This window comes from Oryza brachyantha, chromosome 5, assembly GCF_000231095.2.
Source record: "Oryza brachyantha chromosome 5, ObraRS2, whole genome shotgun sequence".
NCBI classification, from domain to species: Eukaryota; Viridiplantae; Streptophyta; class Magnoliopsida; order Poales; family Poaceae; genus Oryza; species Oryza brachyantha.
The window spans coordinates 15,987,410-16,008,332 of NC_023167.2; the positions used below are offsets into that span (position 1 = coordinate 15,987,410).

General features: G+C 42.9%; 5 protein-coding genes across 7 annotated transcripts; all 5 read right to left on the minus strand.

Annotated features, from left to right (window-relative positions):
• Positions 1 to 796: 796 nt before the first annotated feature.
• On the minus strand, positions 797 to 4,756 carry LOC102710407 (proteasome subunit alpha type-3-like). The gene is made up of 11 exons (XM_006654515.3): positions 4,652 to 4,756; positions 3,726 to 3,876; positions 3,602 to 3,641; positions 3,430 to 3,513; positions 3,120 to 3,193; positions 2,962 to 3,048; positions 2,800 to 2,884; positions 2,530 to 2,576; positions 1,824 to 1,889; positions 1,258 to 1,348; positions 797 to 1,145 (listed from the first exon to the last, which is right to left on the minus strand). The coding sequence occupies exons 2-11, from the start codon at positions 3,827 to 3,829 to the stop codon at positions 1,074 to 1,076; spliced, it is 750 nt and encodes a 249-aa protein (XP_006654578.1). The 5' UTR covers positions 3,830 to 3,876; positions 4,652 to 4,756; the 3' UTR covers positions 797 to 1,073.
• Positions 4,757 to 5,533: 777 nt separating this feature from the next.
• LOC121054430 lies at positions 5,534 to 7,120 on the minus strand. The gene is made up of 4 exons (XM_040523947.1): positions 6,616 to 7,120; positions 6,405 to 6,521; positions 6,218 to 6,304; positions 5,534 to 5,940 (listed from the first exon to the last, which is right to left on the minus strand). Exons 1-3 carry the CDS (start codon positions 6,973 to 6,975, stop codon positions 6,227 to 6,229), a joined length of 555 nt encoding a protein of 184 aa, XP_040379881.1. The 5' UTR covers positions 6,976 to 7,120; the 3' UTR covers positions 5,534 to 5,940; positions 6,218 to 6,226.
• A 974-nt stretch (positions 7,121 to 8,094) lies between these two features.
• LOC102707316 (probable calcium-binding protein CML9) lies at positions 8,095 to 10,253 on the minus strand. 3 transcript variants are annotated; one of them, XM_040524334.1, is made up of 4 exons: positions 10,204 to 10,253; positions 9,517 to 9,800; positions 9,043 to 9,430; positions 8,095 to 8,615 (listed from the first exon to the last, which is right to left on the minus strand). In XM_040524334.1, the coding sequence occupies exons 2-4, from the start codon at positions 9,590 to 9,592 to the stop codon at positions 8,609 to 8,611; spliced, it is 471 nt and encodes a 156-aa protein (XP_040380268.1). In that variant the 5' UTR covers positions 9,593 to 9,800; positions 10,204 to 10,253; the 3' UTR covers positions 8,095 to 8,608. The 3 variants fall into 3 exon arrangements, with proteins under 3 accessions (XP_040380268.1, XP_006655436.2, XP_040380269.1); XM_006655373.3 differs by lacking the exon at positions 10,204 to 10,253 and having other exon boundaries at positions 9,517 to 9,937; XM_040524335.1 differs by lacking the exons at positions 8,095 to 8,615; positions 10,204 to 10,253 and having other exon boundaries at positions 8,633 to 9,430; positions 9,517 to 9,937.
• Positions 10,254 to 10,949: 696 nt separating this feature from the next.
• Positions 10,950 to 13,528, minus strand: LOC102710699 (calmodulin-2). Its single transcript, XM_006654516.2, has 2 exons — positions 13,336 to 13,528; positions 10,950 to 11,608 (listed from the first exon to the last, which is right to left on the minus strand). The coding sequence occupies exons 1-2, from the start codon at positions 13,409 to 13,411 to the stop codon at positions 11,235 to 11,237; spliced, it is 450 nt and encodes a 149-aa protein (XP_006654579.1). The 5' UTR covers positions 13,412 to 13,528; the 3' UTR covers positions 10,950 to 11,234.
• Positions 13,529 to 17,516: 3,988 nt separating this feature from the next.
• On the minus strand, positions 17,517 to 20,680 carry LOC102707592 (SNF1-related protein kinase regulatory subunit beta-1-like). The gene is made up of 4 exons (XM_006655374.3): positions 20,247 to 20,680; positions 18,507 to 18,691; positions 18,247 to 18,409; positions 17,517 to 18,071 (listed from the first exon to the last, which is right to left on the minus strand). The coding sequence occupies exons 1-4, from the start codon at positions 20,418 to 20,420 to the stop codon at positions 17,754 to 17,756; spliced, it is 840 nt and encodes a 279-aa protein (XP_006655437.3). The 5' UTR covers positions 20,421 to 20,680; the 3' UTR covers positions 17,517 to 17,753.
• Between the last annotated feature and the right edge of the window lie 243 nt (positions 20,681 to 20,923).

Genomic DNA, 20,923 nt, shown 5'->3' on the forward strand with positions numbered 1-20,923 from the left:
GTAGGGTTTGGTGATGAGGTGAAGAAGAGAAGTGATTAGAGAGTATAAACCACTCTAGCAAGAGGCAACTCTTGCACAAACTCCAAGAAAAATACAATACAATGATTAGTAAGAGAGAACACAAATATAATGGTGTTGACAAATATACTGTACTCTCTTTGTTCAAAACACACAACTACTGCTAACATAAAAACCAAACAATTAGGTTTAGATTCTCTTGGTGCGATGCATATATGCACGCAATATGGTTAAGTGTTTTGATGGTGAAAAATATAACACAATCAAATTTATAGGAGTGATGTGCTAGCTTAATGCATACTTACATGCACACCTCATATTACATTACAAAGAAAAGAGTAACTACGCCTTGTATTTTGGAAGAAGAGGGTACATGCCATCTTTTATAATTGATGTAGAGATTATCACGGTCATCTTTAGGGTATTTATAAAAAAGACAAACGACATATTCATAAACGAAAAATAATTTATAAATAAAACTTTCGTATGCGTATTCATAGAGACCTAATAGTCAAAACTAAAAAATAAACTTCGGTAAAAAAATCTCAAAATCAATTCTAAATTTACGGCTAAAAATTTAAAATTTGGATCATAGCCCAAACCCAGAACCAATAGATGACCCTTTATATAGATAAAATTAAAGGTTGTGACCACCTTTATGATAAAACTTGCTCTAATAAGATTTATAGTTGAATTTCATTCATCATAATTTAACCAGTAAAAGAACTGGTAACTAAATACGATAAGGTAATAATCAACGCCCACAAACAATTTGAAGAACGGTGGTAATCATCTAATCATCTATATCAAGTTTCAACGGTTGAGCAAACAGCGAGCTTGTGGTTTGTCAGAAATCAGGAGCAAACAATATGCGACAGCGATCGAGCTGTATAGTACAACATTTTCTTCTTAAGGTGCTTTCTCGTCGAAATGAAACTGACGAGCTGCCGGAGTCTACTACGCAATGTTGCCATATGGTATAGATAATCGTTCTAGCATCAAATAATGTAGATATGATTCTAGAGCAATGGTGAATTGGTGATGATCTACGGTTGCTAGTCTGCGTCCATCTCCTCCAGCGCTGCCTGGGCGGCTGCCTTCGCCTGCTCCACGAGGTCGTCTGGAACCTGTATGGCACACCAGCAACTGAGTTCATATTTCACAGAATATGAGGATCTATTTCGTTGAGGAAATTTTGAGGGTGAGGGCTCGTTTATCCCTTGTATGATAATCTATTACCTTCTCGTGCTGGCGGTTTGATTCATCACATACCCAGCTCAGCTCCAGTTCAAAGTCCTTGTCTTTCGCTTCGTCATGTACTCCATAGATTCTGCATTGTACAAATAAAGGTCACAGGAGAGCAGAAGAATGCAAATCTTCATTATATTGTTGGACAATTTCCTTATTGAGCTTAATATGTTAGTTTATCAATTTACATGGCAGGTGGGTCTATCCTGAGTCATGACTATCAACAGCCCCCCTCACAAGACAATTCTATACACCTTAACATACAATACTGAAAAAAGGAACCCTCAAAGCTATATATTATTGTCAAGCTGTAGTAGAATGCTACCACAACTAGTGCTCATACATAGCAGTAAGATCATGATACGAATGATTATTCGTGTGAACAAGAAATACCTTCTATGATTAAATTATCAAATATATTTTTGTTTGTTTTAGAGGGGGGAATCCATCATAAGAATGACATTGGCAAGCAAATTTTCTAGGCATTCTTACACAAATTTTAAGGTGGGAGCTCTAAGAGAGACTTTGCAGGTTATAGTAAAAGATTCAGGACATACATCTTTGCAACCTCAACAATGCCTTCCCTGCATGTTAGCTCAGAGAGCTTCAGCTTCTCTATCTCCCTGTAAACCAACATTCAAATAGATGAATCGGAATTCAGAACCATCGTTCATTGAATCATGGCAAATAGACAGGCAAGACAGCCAACATATTCAAAAGCTGAAAGATCTTTCCATAAACTATGATAAAGACATCTGATGATTGCCAACCATTCCTTATAATCTACAGAGTTAGGGTCAGTTTTTCCCTTGCAGTCGTTCAAAAACCAACACCAATTCTAGAATACCTGTGTAGGATATTATGAGGCTATTGTCTAGTTAATATATCCAAGAGGTGACAGGAGTGCACGAACTGCAGACTAAAACTCGTACATAGGTTGAACTAAGGCATTTGCTAGTAGTCCTGCTGCCAAAATTAGCAATAAGAAACAAAGATTACAAGAACACTTTCCACAATTAAACATGGTATACTACATAAGAACTATATATGAAAGATGTGAAGAGATATCTTTATGTATACCAGTATACGGTAAAAATACAAACAATATGCTAAGACCTAAAGATGATTGTAATCAAATTTAACATGTGATGAATGTGCCAATGCTATCTGTATCCTTGTTATTTGCAACACACATGAAGCTAACTAGCTAAGCACTATTGCAGAAATCATACAATAAAAAGTATCAAAACTCCAATAGCTTACGTTTTTGCAGCCTGTCTTCCTTTCCCTAGTGCAGCACCGAAGTATTTCTGTCAAAAATCGATTCACAAAGTCACTATTCCACATTAACAAGTGCTTCTCAAACTAACAATGCACGTGACACTAAGCAAGATACACAGTATCTACCATGAAAAATGCAAATTAATTCATTACATGAGTGGATGAGCCAAGCCACTATCATGAGATACAAGTATGTACACATGGTCAACAAATAAAGGTATGATGGAAGTGTGTCGTAGGGTAAAAACTCACATAAGAGAGCCCTGAAGGTTCGATCATGTAGAGTTGTGGACCATCCCTATCATAACCTCCAAGAATAACTCCACAGCCAAAAGGCCTGACATTCGAGGAGTACAAATTGCATTAAACATCTTAAAGGAGGGGTTGAATTGAAGAAAATGCTGACTGTCTTACCTGAGCCACCAGTAGAGGGTACATAAATGTACATAGCTAGCTACACGATCAGCCAATTCCTTTACAGGCATGGGTTCTCCATACACCCTGGTGCAGTACAGTATTAGACAAAACACCTAAAAGAAAGTATCTCTGGGGAAAATTTCAAGAATTCTCACTTTTCATAACTGGCTGCCTCTGACTTTGCTCTAGAGACTATCTGCCTACCGTCTGCTGCTAAACCAGCAACAGCCTGAAAATGAAGACATAAGAAGCCAAAAAAAATTGAACAGTGATGGCAAAAAGGAACAAAACAAAAGAAAAGGATGACTTTACAAAATCCAAGCTTTATCACATAAATCCATTACTAAGTGACAATACCAAAAACATTCCATTAAAGGTTCTATGTCCCTGTACAATCCTGGAGATAAATCATTGGTTATGATTGGTTGCTCATCTGAAGAAACAATGAGGTGCAAAACAAATTACCAAGCCAGAGTGTCGGTGTACAGAGTGGAGTCTCCGATTCGATCCCTTCAATATCATCTTCGATGTCACCAGCTTCTCCACACCCTACAAACCAAAGCCATAAAGGTTATCAAGAAAACTCACAAAGTATCACTACTTTCGAGAACAAGTAAATCCAGCAATAACCACTTACAAGGACAATCCCATCTTTGCATTTGATACCAACAACAGTCCTGCAAAGAAACATCAGAATTTCACATAAGTTGAACAGCGCAAAAAGGTACCAAAATGGAGGGGAGGGTGAATCTAAGTCGAACCCGCTGTTGTCGACGGCCTTTCCAGCATACTCAACCTGGAAAACACGGCCATCTGGGGAGAAGGTGGTGACAGAGAGATCATAACCAGTCCCAATGCTACTCATTGTGAAGTTGTTTCAACCTCCTAGCTGTTTTTAACAGATGTTTTCTCCTGAAAATAAGGATGGAAGAAACCTTTTCTCAGAATAATTAGTATAATTCCATGGAACATGCAGTTACATAAATTCCTCTTCCAGATACACTGAGTAACCGATATAGACGAATCACGTAATAATCAGTTTACTAAACGTCTAACATAACATCTTGCGTGCAGATTTGAGCTGTTGATTTACAACTGGAGCTGCCTACCCCAATGATATTTCCTTTCATAAATTCTATGATGCTTGGTAATGAGGTGCAAATGTTAATGGCACGAAACACGGATGGGTCCTAAAAAATTGCAAAAAGGGATTGTTTCGATGCTAATTCAGAAATTGAGCTGCACACTAGTACTGGCACCTCCGAATTGTAAGATCCAACAGGAACCAACCAGAACAAGACCGCTGTGAGCCGAGACATTCGGGAAGCAAGCAATCCACCGAAGGTGAGCTGTGAGCAGGTAACAGCCGCTCAGCAACCCAAACCAAATCAGAAGGAGACGGTGGCGGCGGACCGCCCGGCCCGATCCCGCCCTCAACGCCAGGAACCCTCGCGCGCTAACTAACTAGCAGCGAATATACCGGCAACAAGTGCTCGGTTTCCCCCCATCCAGGCAGCGCCGCCCCGCGCGCGAGACAGCAATGCGAGGCCGCCGGCGCTTACCTAGATCCCCCCGGCACAACTTCCCCTCGAGTTGACGGAAGGAAAACCACTGAGGGAGCCAGAGGGGGGAGTGCAACAACACGGTAGGGAGTACAAGTCTGGGGAGAGGAGGCGGAGAAGCTTACTGATACCGGCGAGGCGACGTCGCCGGCGGCGGGCGCGGCCGTCTCGTCGGGGATTTCCGGCTTCGCCTTGTGGCGCAAGAAGGTGAGGGAAGTGTTTGTGTGTTTGGAGGAGACGAGTCGTGCTGCGGTTAAGCGGGAGGAGGCGGCCCGTGTCGACCTCGAACCGGGTCGAACCGGGTGGGGCCGGGTAGGTGGGCCGGGCTCGAACCAGTGGCCGGTCGAGTGCGCTGGTGGGCTGAGGTGTTTTTGTTTGGGCCGGAAGAGGGAACGATGGGCTTTTCTACTGGGCTGGATTAGGAGTAGGAGAGTGCCTAGTTTCAAGGTCAAAGGAATTTTGCAAATTTTGGTCTGGCGATTTTTTTTTTGGCAATGGAAATATAACTTTTATCCTTTGCACAAACTAGGGGCACGCAAAATCGTTTTTATTATTTGAACCATAATAGGTGGAATTATACGCCGCATCCACATCAATGGTGTTGTACTAGCATATATATCATAATGAAAATGGGGGAAATGGCCAGGTGTAAGGTCAAATCATGATATATATAAAATAAAGGGACATTTGTAAATTTTTCATTAGTTTTTCTATTTTGTAAGGATGACAAATGAATGATAGTTGTGGTAGTATTTTTGTAGTCTTATGGTGGGGTAATTTTACCATTATGATTTAAACAAGTAGTAAATTTACAATTGTCTATATAACTAAAAAAGAACTTTTTACGGTACAATATTCCAGCAACATATACTGCCCGTACAAACGATCCAATTTGTAAACTGGTTCAACTTTGAACGTAGTTAGATCACATTATAAAATTTCAAATGGTGTTTTTTTTTCTTTCTATGTTATTCCCTAGGAGCGTTTTTTCGTAAATCCAGATCAGAAAAAGGGTAGTGCTAGGTCTGTTGCTGCCACATGCGTCGTTGGCTCTCACCATGGATTGATTTGATGTTAGGCATCTTGAAATCGGATTGATTTCACCGTTAAACTAAAGCTAAATAATGAAATTACTAAAATATCGACGAAATCACTAAACATCGACGCGAGCGTAAAGCATTGTCCATTCGCAATTGCACTCCATTGCAACACTCAATAATCACTATATTCAGTCAAGAAAACGAAAAAAAAAGAAACTTAAGGCAGAGTCTACAATTCGCGCATCCACTCCACTCGTATTAGCTTGGCTCCCCTCGATTAATCCTCGCCGGTTCATCTTCTCAAGGTGTCAATATCCAGGTGGATTCATATCTTGTCTTTACAAGAGTGACATTATACTCCCTGACATATAAACCTACAAAAGAACGAGACTCACGTATCAATGACTGCGATATCATTGGCATGCATCTTTCTCGGCTTCATCACCAATTCAAAAAAAATCACAAGTGATTCACAAGAACTTAAACACATTTTCACCAATTCGAACACACGCGCAGCTACACTATACTACCTCCATTTCATATTATAAAACTTTATAGTATTGTCTAAATTCATCAATTGATAAATATATTTATATATATATAGATTTATTATTGTTCATATAAATATAGGCAAGACTAGAAAATAAGCACCTGGAGAGGTCACGAGAAGCCGTCCTTGCGGTCCTGCTCCTCCGCCTCCCTGTTGGCCGTCTGCACGGCCTTGAACCACAGGAATCCCTGCAAACAAAACAAAAAAAGACGCAATCGAATCCATGGAAATTTGAGTTCTTGGCAATGCATGCAGGTGGGGGTGGGTGGGTGGGTGAGCGTGGCGCACGGAGGTGGGTATCCCGGTGAAGACGAAGAACCCGAGGAGCGGCGCGTACAGGGCGCTGTCGGAGCTCAACACGCCGAACACCGGCCGCTGGTTGGCGTACTCGAAGATGGAGCCGATCTGCACGAGCGCGTCGCGTGGGCGTCAGAATGAGGAGGAAGAGAAGAGGAGAGGAGAGGTCGGTGGGGGGGGGGGGGGGGGTTGAGGAGCGTACGGCGGCGATGGCGGTGATGGCGGAGGCGAGCAGGTAGGCGTAGAAGGGGACCTGGACGGCGCCGGGCTCCTGCTGCGCGCCGCCGCTGCCGCCGCCTTCGCCGCGGGCCCAGGGCGGCGGCTCGTCGGAGCCCGGGCGCGCCCACGAGGGCACCTGCTCGTCCGCCTCGCCCGACGGCTTGGCCGACCCCTCCGTCGCCGCCACGGCCACCAGTCCCCGCCGCCGTCTAGTACAGGCCGCCGTCGTCGTCCTCCTCCTCCGATCCCAGAGGACCTCGACAGCCGAGCCGACGCGCGCTCGAGGAGGACGCCCCAGGCAGACGCACCGCGAGACGCTCGCCGCCGCCGCCGCCGCCGGCATGGCTGGTTGGCAGTGGCCGCGCGACGCGAGCTCGTCGTGCTGCTGCGCGGTGGAAATGGATAGGGCGCGGGTGGCGTGCGCCCGGCGCGGGGGTTCCCACCAGGCCGCCACCACCACCACCACACCTCGCGTGGAATAAGTCCACTTGAGGTCCTCGACTCATGTCCAGTCTGTTTTTCATCCTTACACCGTAAAACCGAATAAAACTGGTCCCTAACTATCAAAACCGGTGTAAAAGAGGTCCCTCGGCGGGTTTAAAGACGGTTTTGGCTGACTTGGCGCCTACATGGCTATTTTGACTCGGTCTTCGTCCCACGTGACACTGACATGGTGCTTACGTGGCAATTATATATCAGAAAAACGGTGGACCCACCTATCAGCTGCACACAAAAAATACTTTAAAAATAGCAGGCCTGCGTGGGCCCATAGTCAGCTAACCAAAACAAATAAATATGGTGGGCCCACGTGTCATTCCTTCTCGCCTCCCAGCTGACAGGTGGACCTACTATTTTTCTGATATATAATTGTCACGTAAGCATGCCACGTGGGACGGAGCCTAATCAAACTAGCCATGTAGGCGTCAAGTCAGCTAAACCCGCCTTTAAAACCGCCAAGGGATCTCTTTTACGTTGATTTGATAGTTTAGGGATCGGTTGTATCAGATTTTGCGATTTAAGGATGAAAAACAGACTAGACGATAAGTCGAGGGATCCTAAGTGAATTTATTCCACCTCGCGTTGGTTCTTTGTTGGGCTTTTTTTTGGGCTGGGCCGAATTCAGCAGCGTTAGTTATGCACACCGGAATTCCGAATTCCATTCTCTGTTGCAATGAATTAGTACTTTCCAAATTGCAACGGGAGTGTTGCTGTGTTGTCAACTACGCTCGAATATCATTTGAATTTCGTCAGATTTTGTCGCCCTAAATTCAGATATCCCAAAGAACTTAGCGTAGATTATGATATGCATTTAGGAGTTAAGTATTTACAATATTTTACATTATAAACATAATTAATAACCTAGACCATGTTATCTAATTTACTACGAGTTTCCTTTGAAGAAATTAGTCCGCATAATCCAGAAGCTTATAAGTAAAAGTAAATACCCTTGTTTTACGTCGAATTTCACAAAAGTTTATAAAACATGTCATCTTGCTAGACTTTTTTTCTCGAACGCGCAAAAGAATTGCACGTCAATATATTAGAAGAAAAGAAGAGTTGACACACAACATATACGGTCAGACCGGCCTCCAGCAGAGACCCCAAGAGAAACAACCCAAGGGAGAGAGTCCAGGCGCTAAGAGCTAATCTTCCAACAGAAAAACCAAAAAAAGAGAGGAAAAACACACACGCTAGCACGCTACGCTAATCTCCTAACATGGCGCCAAGGGGTGATACCCCAGCGGAGGACCACATCAGGCCCTCTGAACGGATGGCTTTGAGCACATCCTGGAGGGAAGAAAGCTCATGATCAAAAACCCGACGATTGCGTTTCAACCAGAGCTGCCAAGAGATGAGGAGGATAAGGGAGTCAAAGCTGGCCTTCAGATGCTTCGGAAGGAGAGCTCTCGATGAAGGTCACCAGTCTTGAAGATAGACGCCCCTAGGGGGAGATATGAAAGCCCATCCTGCGACTGTCAGGACCTGAAACTAGAGCTGTTTAGCAAACACACAGTCGTTCTCTTAGAATCGTGGGTGTATAAGGGGCAAACAGAGTGGAAATTAATGTCGCGCCTAAGGAGCAGGTCATCTTGCTGGACTATTTTTAACCCAAAATAAAATTTCAAACCCTAAGTCGTAGACTCACATTAACTTTTATAGGTAAAACTTTCGTACGAAAGCCTTCAACTAAAAACTTTCATCGGGAAATTTTGATCTAAAACAACTTTCATTTTAAAACTTTTCATATGAACATTTATCGCGTGCATAATGACCAGAAGTATGCGCTGACAGTGATTAGTAATTCACGTATACTTCACATCCATTACCAAACTTGATTAACCATTGGACTTTTTTTAGCAAACAAATTAAGACGAGAGCCAAAAAAAAAAAAAAACTAGCACTCTCTTACTTCTTGTTCATCAAAACCTTGACGAACTCCTTGCAGTCGACACGGCCCTCGCCGCGGGGGTCGGCCTTGCGCATCATCTCGTGGGCCTCCTCCTCCGTCAGCCTGTCGCCGTGGGACACCATCGCCTGCCGGAGCTGCTCCCCCGGGATCACCCCGCTCCGCGCGTCGTCGAACACGTCGAGGCACGCCGCGAGCTCCTCCTCCGACACGCCGCCCCCCACCATCTTGCGCGCCGCGACGGCCAGGAACGCCGCGAAGTCGACTCCCCCCGCGCCGTCCTCGGCGTCGGCGACGCCCGCGTCGGCCAGGAACCGCCGCGCCTCGGCCTCGTCGACGTTCTGGCCCAGCGAGCGGAGCACCGTCACGAGCTCGCCGGTGGCGATGCGACCTGCGGAGGAGGAAATTAATCAAACATCGATCGGTGGCCAGCTCGCCGGCGGGGGAAAGGTGCGATCTTGGTGGCGTCTTTCTTACCGTCCTCGTCGCCGTCGAACAGGTCGAAGATTTCTCTGCACTCGTCGACCTGTTCTTGGGTTAGCTTGGCCGCCATGGATGAGGTAGAGAGAGGGAGAGATTCTAATGACTTTGCCTAATTGCTCTCTTGCAAGTGCCAACTAATAGCAAAGCAAACTGCAATGGAAGATTTCTGGAGGAAATGGAATTTTAGCAGATTAAAAACCTTTTCTTTTGACAGGTCAAAAGAGCGCAACAAACTTACTTTAATTTCCTAGTTTGCAAACCACTTCTAATTTCTTGGTCTGAAAAATAACAAATCAGTGAGCTATGATTGAAACAAGGGACTTGGACAGGTTGAACAATGCAAAAGAGAGAAAAAAAAAAAAGAATCCAACGAGGGGGTCATCTAGTTAGTTGTCATGGACCTCATGGTCATATTATAGTGCTTCAATTGGCATACAGCGACGTTTCGTCCAACTTTGGTTCGATTCAGTTTAGCTGTAAAGATAGATAGGTAGGTCTAAATGATTCGTCACACCGTTTTGTTGTTGTCCTATCTTATTTCGGTACACTCACTTCAAGAAATAATGAGAAAAAGATAGGACTCCGTGCCTACAATTCACTTTTGAAAACAGGATCGAATTAAGAAAATTGACATCAAACTAAACGGTGTGACATAAAATCTCCTAGCCTGATGCTCATCACCTGAAGTGGTAGCAAAGCCAACAGACCAAACCAGCAAACTAATCCTGGATCCTGATCCAGCTTGGCTCAACAGCCTGGACCGATACCAGTGTGTTGTTTGTGTCCGTGATCGATGAGATTCCAGCAATGAAAGGTGTTCGCTGTCACGGTGTACTTTTCAGTGCCTCGTTCGGTTCCAGCCTAGACAAGGCTTGATCAAAGAGTTGCTTGCATTACTGAACTTGTCCTGATCATCGAAGGAGAGGCCGACACATTCTGCTCGTACAGATTTTTTCGTTTAACTTTTTAAAACTTTTTAGTAAATAATACAATTACTAAATCTCTTACAAAGATATTTTTATCGACCAGTGTTACATTGTCTTGCCGGTGACATGAACAAAAAGTTAATACAGTAAAAAAATACTTTCTTTTGAGGTTTAATAATAAAATTATTTATTAAAAAAAATAAAATTAAAAAAATTCCAGCTCGTGCATCGGAGCTGCATGCATCATGTATTCAGGCGTTCGTTTATGCACCTCGACATCCCCTGGGTTTCCATATGTGAGAATCACGCCTCAAAAAACAGGACCACAAATCAATCAAAATTCACCCAAAATTCAATCAGTGTCATGAAAAAAAGGACACTTGGCTAAACTCAGCATGTAATGGGGCTCAATAAAACCAATCTGCTACCATCAAATTCACTGCACAATGCACAACAAAACCAATTTGCAACCATTCAATTCACTGCACAATGCACGGATGATAATAGAAAGGAACCAGGTAATGCATATCTGCACAAAGATCCAAAATCCAGAATAATGATGAACCCCAACAAATCCTATGCTCCAGCAGGCGCAAGATAATAAACATCACAATCAAAGAAACCAGGTATCTGATGTTGTTTCGCATGACTAGACCACCTAACCCGATCGCTACTGAACATTAACACCATCAAGATAGGTACTTAAAGGAACATCACAAAGTACAGTTTGTACGACCGACAGTTTTAGTTCACTTCAGATAAAACTTATTTAATGGGAGCCCCTCCTCACTTGGCCATCATGACCTTAACAAACTCCTCGTAGTTGATCTGGCCATCACCATCAACATCAGCCTCACGGATCATCTCATCAACTTCCTCGTCAGTCAGCTTCTCCCCAAGGTTGGTCATGACATGGCGGAGCTCAGCAGCTGAGATGAAACCGTTCTGGTCCTTGTCAAACACACGGAAGGCTTCCTTGAGCTCCTCCTCAGAGTCAGTATCCTTCATCTTCTTCGCCATCAGGTTCAGGAACTCCGGGAAGTCAATGGTCCCATTGCCATCAGCATCAACCTCGTTGATCATGTCCTGGAGCTCCGCCTCAGTTGGGTTCTGACCAAGGGATCGCATCACAGTTCCAAGCTCCTTAGTAGTGATGCAACCTGCAAAATGAACTCAAAGATCAGCATTAGGGAATAGGGAGTATATGGAGCATGTGATTATCTCATCTAGGGCTCATAAAATTAAAACAGCCTGGTCTATTAGTGGTGTAATATTGTAATATTGTTTTATGCCCACAAAATTACCATTTTAAGACCAAGCAATCATTGTTGACCAGAGTACTGACAACAGAGTACACATCACAAAATATCCTGAACTTTCATGCACTTTGGGACTATGGGAATTGGGATTATAAGAACTTAAGTGATGGGCAAATAGGTAAAAAATGATTGACTGAAATTTACCTAAACAATCACAGCATTCAGCATGGGAATATGGATAAAAATCATAGGCAGACCAGCTAAAATACTAATATGAAGATAATCAGCATGACAAAGAAACAACAGTTGATTTCTTAGTGTTACCACCATAGTATCTAAGTTTGGCAGTCAATTTATAAAACTAATTTACAGAATGATCATGAGCACTGGGTAGAATAATTGAACATAGAATAAAATCACACAGCGCCATATGCTACATGCTATAAGAGACATCATAAATCAACTTATAAGATCAAGGTGATGCCTAGGTTTAACAGCCACTTAGGTAGCATCCCGCCACTGCAATAAAATATGATCAACTTATAAACCTACATCAACAATAATTACGTATACTAGATATGGCACAAATCACAGGCCTGCCCAGCTTGCATCTAAGACTTGCTAAATTGAACTTCTCATACGCCACAGAAACAAATACTATTCAATAGGCCACTGACGAATTCAAGATATAGGTTTTAATAAAGTATGGTCAGAAAAGTGCACTTTACATCTGAAGTGTTGGTCTAATAACTGCATTGATGTCTCCATTTTCCTCCTAATGATGGCACACAACGACACAAAACTAAAAGCCATCCATCACTTCTTTCAACACTACTGTTGTACAGACACAGTTCTTTCAACACTACAGTTGTACAAAGACAAAATTCAACCGAAACGCTAGAATTTTTCCCTAGAAAAAACTACCTGTTGACATCATACTGCCATTGCAATACCAGATTCACACCTCAACTCTACATATAGTTTGGCATATTCCACACACTAATTTCAAAACCACACAATCATTGACCCAACTCCACCAACTGCACATAGAGATTTTCCCAGTACTCCGCTGTAGATCACGTAAACCGTCTAGACCAAGCTAAATTTTAAAAAATGCCTGATTCACAAACTTTTATTTATGTGGATCTTCCTTTTTCAAATCAACAACCCGTCGCCGCTCCAAGCCCCTAGCTCAAGCACATAATTGCTGATCCCAAAACGCTCCTTCCTCGAAAGCATAGCAATATCCTAAACAGATCATACACCGAAACACAGATTTCACTAAAAATCACGTCTACGGAACACATCCCCTGTGCAGAAAACAGCTAAACGAGGCGAGCGATCCCGCCCCACGAGCAAAAAAAAAACACCACCACCGATACACTCCCGCCAGCCACAAATCCCAACCCCATCCCACCACAGGAACAGCCGGATCTAGAGCCCTAGCCACGCGGAACCCTCCCGCAACACCACAATTCGGCCGGATCGGGGCGCGCGGGATCTCGATCCGCCCGCCACATGCCCCCCCCCCCCCCCAACGTGGGAACGGAAGGAGAGAGAGAGAGAGAGAGAGAGAGAGAGAGAGAGAGAGAGAGAGAGAGAGAGAGAGAGAGGGAGTGGCGCGTTACCGTCGCCGTCCTTGTCGAAGAGGCTGAAGGCCTCCTTGAACTCGGCGATCTGCTCGTCGGTGAGCTGGTCCGCCATGGATGGGGGGAGGTGGAGGTGTGGGGATGCTTCGAGAAGGTTCCGCGAGAGGGGATCGACGGGGCGAGGTGTTGGGGGGTGGAAGATGAGCGTGGTCGGGATTTTATAGGGGGCGACCCCACGACGAGAGGGGGGGATCGCTGGGTGGACGGGTTAATGTATCCCATTCTCTTGACCTTTTTTTTTTCTCTTTTGAGATTGATTGATATTTTCTTTCCCTCACTCTTTTAATTACTTTGCCTTTTGGCAATCTTTATCCATGTTCTGTTCTGTGCTCTTTTTGAGCTTTTAGGTTGAGTGCAGAGTGGTAGTAATAGTTTATTCTTTTTTCTTTGGTAATGCAAAGTATCTTAAAAGGTCTTTATCTTTAATTTAACTCATCTATTAGAATACACTTAATTTTTCAAACCCGAGTACATTTGTCTCATACTTTATCTTTTCAATCTCAATATGTTTGTTCTATGTTTTACCAAATTCTCATACAATAATTGCTTAAAATATAGTATTTGTGTGACAAACATGAGAAATTAGAAATAAAATCTTTTTTATGAAGATAATACATAATTAATTATATTCTAACGGTCCTTTTTGTTTTGGCGCACGGATTACAAGGCATGGTATAACTCTGGTTTAAGCACTGTAATTTTAGTTTACTGAGAAGGTTATGATTATTCGATATTCCCAGAGACAATACAGGTGAACTAGGGGTGTAAATGGTATGAAAAAGTTTCAATCGCATCGATATGGTTTCCAAAAACTAATATTAAACATTTGTAAAAAAACTAATATGAAAACAATATTTTGTAACTATTTCCATTTTTATTTTATTTTTTAATCGTCAACGCCTTATTGAAGTGTCCCTAAATACTTAAATTCATAAATATGATTTTCTTTTTCAATCATTTCCATAAGAACAATAAAATGGTACCGTTTCTAACGGTTTTCATCCTAGGAGGAATTACGGAGAGTACAAAAGATAAGGGCTAAAAATCTGAACAAATGTACAACGAAATGTTCTGTGCCTCTGCAGAGCAAGAATGCTACATGTGCCAAGCAATGTTAAGATATGAAGATATATAGCAATAATGGATGAGATAGTTGGCAAGATGTGTTTATTATTGCCTTTTTTTAACTCATGTATAGTTTTAAGTAAAGAAGAGTACACATGTCATACATAAACAGTACTTGACGTCGAGGAATGAAATGCATGCCCCAGCTTTTGTAAAGAGGGTTCATGAAAATGGCCAAATCAACCTAGGTCAGGACTATGGAAAATGTATTTATTATTGTGACCTAGGGTTATGGCATGAATTATCATTGCAATATATGCGGTAAGTAAATCACATGCGATCACATGAATTCGAAAGAAAAAATGATTGTGCGCTAATTCTGCTCATGTCACTCAATAGATGTATGGGACCATAATTTTTTTCTCACACATGTGAAATCTATATGTTTCGATTGTACACTTAATGTTTATTCCACCCGACAATAATTGTTAGGGTCTAAATCAGGGATTATTTAGATTTCATGCACTTAAAGTCTTCAAATAAAAAGGTCATCTTTGATTGTAATTTATATAATAAATTTTGATTGTAATTTTCACTTAACATATATATAATAAATATTTATTTTTATTAAAGCACTCTTTATGACTTATCTATACATATTTTTTTAGTGTTTTCAAGCTAAATATTTTAAAAATTATTAATAATTAAAGTTTTAAAATTTTGATCACCCTCTTATCCAAAACGTCAAGAATCATAGAGCTCGAGATATTTTAACTTTATCTCTTTGTCTCTACGGTGTGATTACTATGGGAAAAAAAACATATGTGTGTTTTTAGTTTCTCACTCTCCAGTTCTATAGCAGTGGAAAGAAGAAGCGGATCTGGGTAAACTGTTAATAGCTGTCATTGTTTTAGGGCAACTATTAGGAGGGGAAGAAAAGAAAACTTGTGTTAACATTGTTAAATTAATCATGATCCGTATATATTGGTCGGAACATTATTAACAGTGAATAATAACCCCTGCTAAACTATTCATAAGCGATACTTACCTACCACTTATGATTGGTCCTATGAAGCACAGCCACTGTTTATAACTGATCTTTAATAATACTAAGTAATAGCAACTCTCACACTATAAAGTAAGCCTAGTTAGGTGTATTGTTGAATGGTGAAACACTTTTTTTTTCAGTTAAACACAATACTACCCATGCTTACGACTAATTAATTATTCAATACAACGTATTAGTTAACGGTAAGATGCATGTGCGTGTGGGTTGTATTTGTGACTTATTTAGAAAAAAAAACAAAACAACTCTCCCAGTTAGCAGCCCTAGTTGCTGAATCAATGCAATTAGTAAATTATTCACCAGTGACCACTCCGACATTGCTGGTCTTCCACAACAGTAACAGCCAAGTCTAAGCTTTGTTTCCGACTAAAACCCAACCACAAACATGTACATATATCTTGGTGAGTCTCGTTTGAAATGAGATTGAAATGTCTACTAAAGAAAATCATAAATAAGCTTAAAATTTAATATTAAAAATTTAAATTTTGGTCTATAAGTATAAGCAGCAGGGAAACGATAAATCACATCTTTTTATTTCTATTTATGTTTATAAGCCAAATTTTAAATCCTAAATTTAGAGGTTTTTTATCGTAATTTATTTTGTATCCTTTAACTTCTAGATAAAAAACACTCATATATAAATTTTTTATTTATAGATTTTTTATTTTAAATATGTCGTTTGTCAAATAATCACCCCGATAAGTCTCAGGTTAAGTAAGGTGAAGCCGCCGGCATACGCCACGGCTGCGTACGCGCGACGGCGCTGCTCCTCCCGCCGCCGCACGCGTGTGATCGGAGTAGCTCTACGTGTACATCCTCGAACGCGGCGGCGGCGGCGGCGACGACGGCAAGGAGATCGGGTGGGATCGATCGAAAGCTCGGGACGCCCGAGGCCATCCATGATCCACCCCGGCGTCAGCGATCTGCCGATTTCTGGCGTCGCCTCATCTGCTGGGCTGGGCTGTACCAGGCAGGCTCCGGACTGCCTGAGTCGGTGGTCGGGGAGCCCATGGGGGCTGAGATCCATGGCAGAATCCGGTGCTCGGCAGTTGCTGCCCTCATTGTGCTCAGTGGTCTGACGGCGAGCTCGCCACTGCGAGCCGGCCGGAGTCCGGGGAGATGACGCTGGGGAAACGGTTGCCACATTTTTTAAAAAACTTTGCTAACAAATATTTTTATTACTAAACCTAGCAATATTTTTATCGTCTGAATCTTTTTTTATTTCTGTCTGGTTAGCACACCACCATCACCTACGTGACATAAAGTCCTCGTGTCACGTAAACTAATAGCGTTGTCTTACCACACCAAATGAGACGACATGGGTAAAAGGTTTAAATGATAAAAATATTTATATAAGAGATTTAATGTTAAAATTATTTATTAAAAAGTTTAAAACATATAAAAAATATATCTTTCCCGTTGGCGTCCTTGCCGCCGCCGGCGGCACGTCTACGTCAACCGCGTCGTCAACTGGAGTAACCAGGTATTTTTGACATCCCGTATTTCGGATTTCAACGAGATACGCTCGAATGCAAATTACGGCAGAACTTGTGATTTTGATTTGGTTTTGTTCAGCTACACTTGTAGCTCCAGCTGATCCTGTGAGCACAAAAGACAAGCAAAGTGCTGTTCATCCGATCAATCATTCATCGCCATGGCTTTTGCGTTAGATATAGCCCGACCATTGTTCCCTATGTCGCTGTTGAGCCTTTTGACAAATGCAGGTAGCTTGTGATAGCAAGATGTTAAATCTGCTCTCCTTTTTCTGTCAAGGTGTCAACATCCACATCAGATGCATGGATCATCCTTCCTTTCTCCTTTCCTTACTTTCTTGTCTTGGTTATCCAAACAATTCTCCAACTTTATCCAGAGGAAATATCTGACTTCTTGCCTCAGCATTTTCTCCGCATCACAGGAAAAAGAGAATAGATATATTTTGCACAAACTCAATGGCTTTTCCATGCATCACTACTTTCAGTCAGAACATAAAAATTTGCACACTAACTAACATTGGGCAAGCATGGAGGGATATTCTTTTCCAACCCTCTCTTCACTCATCTTCTCAAAGGGTTCAGTCTGCTAAAAACATCATGCTACAACGACAGCTTATTAGAGAAAGAAAGAAGAAAGAGTTCAAGAAAAAAAAAAGATGAGTGCTTTTTGAGCAGCATCAAAGAACAAGAGCTCCTGCATTTCCCTTCTGTACATTGTCAGTTATCATGGAGTCTAGCCAGTAGCCACCATTCCTTGTTTAGTTCACCATGGCTCAACTTCGCAGCGGTTTGTAGAGCACGAAGCTTACATACTTGGATTGAAACCGGTGAGTGACTCCGAGAGCGAGCAGTGACTGTGATCCCCATCCTTTCTCAATGTACAGATGGTTGAGGACAACATGCTTTGGCTTTGGCTTGTGTTCTTCAGAGTTATCAGTGCCACCAAGTACAGACATGATCAGCTGAGGTGGCAATGTGGGTGGCTCCTTGGCGAATTCCTCATCGCCTGGGAGCTGGAGTTCATAGCTGTGCTCAGGCGACGGGGGCGCATTGAATTCTGCCACACTATCGAGGCTTTCTGGGATATAATCCTATTCAAAACAAAAATGTCTTCAGATAAACCAAAGGCAATAGTTTCCAGAAAGTCTGGAGCACCTTTTGACATCAGCATAGAGCAAATTGCCCACAATTATATGTTTTGCCTTTATTATTTTAGGTTTATGCAAATTTGATTGATAAATTAATAATTGGTATATCCTTACTGACATGGACATCGAGGAGATTGGCAACCTGCCCTCCCTCATCAGCCACATGAGGTAGCTCAGGGACGTACTTCGGTTCCCCATCAACGATGATTCTGTAATGGTATAGTCCGGATGGCAGAACCAACAAGATGGTATGGTCTTTCCCGGACTTCTCCAAAACCCTCCTGATAATAAAATCCCAAGTTTCATATTCTAACATCTTGCTTCTGAAACATGGAAAAAATCTGAACCTGAAAATTTTGTTATTAAATAGCATATTACCTTGATGTCCAATTATCCCATGATCCTTGGACAAACACCTCTTTTCCCCCTTGACTCCACGTAATCAATATTGGAATTCCCTTCTCCTGGGGGTGGTTGTTTGTGGATTCATCCGATTCATTTATCCATGTTTTGTTGAAAACAGGAGAAAATTCAGTAGGTCTATGTAGTGGGACTACTGGAACCTGCAATGTGCACTTGCCTGTCAGTTCAACCAGGACCAGCAATAATACTGAAACATATGTGAGCTGTCCTCACTCCCAAATTAACAATTGAGCAACATCCTTCTTATGAAAGATGACCAAAGGTAATAGTTTTCAACTTGTCATGGCACAGAGCCTTCGAGTAATTGAAGCATGAGCACCCATGCACACATCTCCCAGTATTACAAGATCTGAAAGGGTTAATGGCGTGTGGTCAAAACGAAACAGGTGATGAGTGTGTGGAGACTGGACTGTGACTTCATTTGACAGGGAGAACAAAGCAATTTTAACCGGCACTTATAGCAACATACAATAACTGAAGTTCTACAATATTTGTAATTAGTGAGACCAAAAGGTTACTATAAATTTCTACAAATATTCCCTGTTAACTTACTTTCAACTCATTGTCTCTCTACATGTGAATCCAGGGCAAATAGTCAGTGCGATATTAGTGGCAAACATATTTCAGTGCCAAATAAGAAATAGATCAATGAGCAACAACAAAACTTTTAGGATTACAAACTACCGCTTCATCAGATATAATGTTCATGTTTATCTATGCTGCATAAGAAATCAATTTTATCTTGTTTGTTGTTTCATCTACTTTATCAACTCATGGAAGCTATTTATTAACCAATTTAAGATCCTGCCAGGGGTAGCTAACCCGCATACACATGCTTCAACAGCCAACCATTTGACCTTTGTGAATTGTAGGTTAACAGGACAACCAGGAACCAACTGATTACAATGCCACCTCTGCTAATTTCGTGGGCTGTCCCGGAACCGGAGTAAACAACGCGCTCTACATGGAAGCATTAAAAACTTGTAGGCCTTAGCACACAGTAAAATCTTATCAGTAAGAAAAGCCTTCAAAACTAGATCATGGTCTCCATGCTGTGTAATTAACAAAGGGAAATGAAAGAATAAACAGCACCAAAATTATGTAGTAATTTATAGCCGCCACATTTCAATATCTATCATATGGATTAAAAAGTATATGTGCCCTCTGGTGAAAAGGGGGGCAACCTGCCCACTACACTGTCTGGAACTAATCCAAGATTCAGAGCTGCCCAATCCGTTTGCAGAGAATCCAGGTGCCACCAAATCTATCAACAGTTCGTGACAAGGCTTTTTATTGCAGTGAAATTTTTATAGCTATATCCTGAAGGAGTCAAGAACACACTCTTTGAGAATATCGGAAAGGCCTACAAGTTGCAGATTAGTTTTAGATCTGTAAGCTTCAGCTTTCTGCTACCCACTTCCCCTACAGTTGAAGCAAACTAGGCTGCCATTTCATATTTATGAACACAGAACACTGGATGGATCTTTCTGAATTCTGATTAGTGAAAGCTAAGTGAAGAGGATTAACAGAAAAATCACAGCAGATGTTAATCTAATCAAGAAACCTCAACCAAAAGACTGGAGCAAGAGACAATCAAGGAGACATTTTTACCACGCCAAAACCACCAAGAACACACGGACACCCCAAAAAAAAAAGTTATCCCTTTTTTCCCCATTATCGATGGAAATTAATCACCTGCGGCGTGAAGATGTAGGGGACGGGGGGAGGAAGCTCCCGCATCACGGCGTCCGGCGGCGGCGGCGGCCGGGGCGCTGCTGCCCCCGCCGAGCTGGCCACTCCGGCGGCGGGTGGCGTCTCCCCCGCCGCCACGTGGCCGTTCTCCCCCTCCTTGCCGGCCGCGTTCCCCATGCCCGCCGGCTAGACCCCACAGCTACGCCTCCCTCCTCCGCCAATCGACCAAGCCGCGGTGCATCCACCTCCCCCCAGCTCCCAACCGCAGCTCAAGCAAGAGGAACCAGCGCGCGCGCGCCCGCGGCTCAGCTCTGCTCAACCCAGCAAGCCAGAATGCCACCGCGGCGCCGCCCCGGGGAAGCCGCCACCGCCACGAAATCTCTCGCAGCCAACTAACCAAAGCCGAAGCCGGCGGCCCCTTCGCCGGAGGCAGAGGAGAGAGAGAGGCGCACGATATAAGCGGGGGGCAGTTAGGCACGTGAGTCACGTGCCACGCACGCGCGCGCGCGCCTCACCCCGCCCCCCGCTCTCCATTTCCCGCGAATTTCTCCCGCCGTCGGATCGACCCGGCCGGACGATCTTGGCCGTCCACGTGTCCGCCGTGGCGAATGATGGGATTAGGATGCTGCGTTTGGTTGGTGTGTTTGGGGTTAGTGTAGGGTTATTAGAGCATCGAATAA

Excerpts from the sequence above, each read along its gene's own strand:
- LOC102710407 (XM_006654515.3), bottom strand. The coding sequence starts at position 3,829 with ATGAGTAGCATTGGGACTGGTTATGATCTCTCTGTCACCACCTTCTCC. Across the intron at positions 1,890-2,529 it reads GGAAGACAGGCTGCAAAAAC|GGAGATAGAGAAGCTGAAGC; the intron begins GTAAGCTATTGG and ends GTTGGTTTACAG. Across the intron at positions 1,146-1,257 it reads CAAACCGCCAGCACGAGAAG|GTTCCAGACGACCTCGTGGA; the intron begins GTAATAGATTAT and ends TGTGCCATACAG.
- LOC121054430 (XM_040523947.1), bottom strand. The coding sequence starts at position 6,975 with ATGCCGGCGGCGGCGGCGGCGGCGAGCGTCTCGCGGTGCGTCTGCCTG. Across the intron at positions 6,522-6,615 it reads CCATCACCGCCATCGCCGCC|ATCGGCTCCATCTTCGAGTA; the intron begins GTACGCTCCTCA and ends GCGCTCGTGCAG. Across the intron at positions 6,305-6,404 it reads TCACCGGGATACCCACCTCC|GGATTCCTGTGGTTCAAGGC; the intron begins GTGCGCCACGCT and ends TTTTGTTTGCAG.
- LOC102707316 (XM_040524334.1), bottom strand. The coding sequence starts at position 9,592 with ATGGCGGCCAAGCTAACCCAAGAACAGGTCGACGAGTGCAGAGAAATC. Across the intron at positions 9,431-9,516 it reads GTTCGACGGCGACGAGGACG|GTCGCATCGCCACCGGCGAG; the intron begins GTAAGAAAGACG and ends CCTCCTCCGCAG.
- LOC102710699 (XM_006654516.2), bottom strand. The coding sequence starts at position 13,411 with ATGGCGGACCAGCTCACCGACGAGCAGATCGCCGAGTTCAAGGAGGCC. Across the intron at positions 11,609-13,335 it reads CTTCGACAAGGACGGCGACG|GTTGCATCACTACTAAGGAG; the intron begins GTAACGCGCCAC and ends TTCATTTTGCAG.
- LOC102707592 (XM_006655374.3), bottom strand. The coding sequence starts at position 20,420 with ATGGGGAACGCGGCCGGCAAGGAGGGGGAGAACGGCCACGTGGCGGCG. Across the intron at positions 18,692-20,246 it reads CCTACATCTTCACGCCGCAG|GTTCCAGTAGTCCCACTACA; the intron begins GTGATTAATTTC and ends TGCACATTGCAG. Across the intron at positions 18,410-18,506 it reads TGGGATAATTGGACATCAAG|GAGGGTTTTGGAGAAGTCCG; the intron begins GTAATATGCTAT and ends TTTTATTATCAG.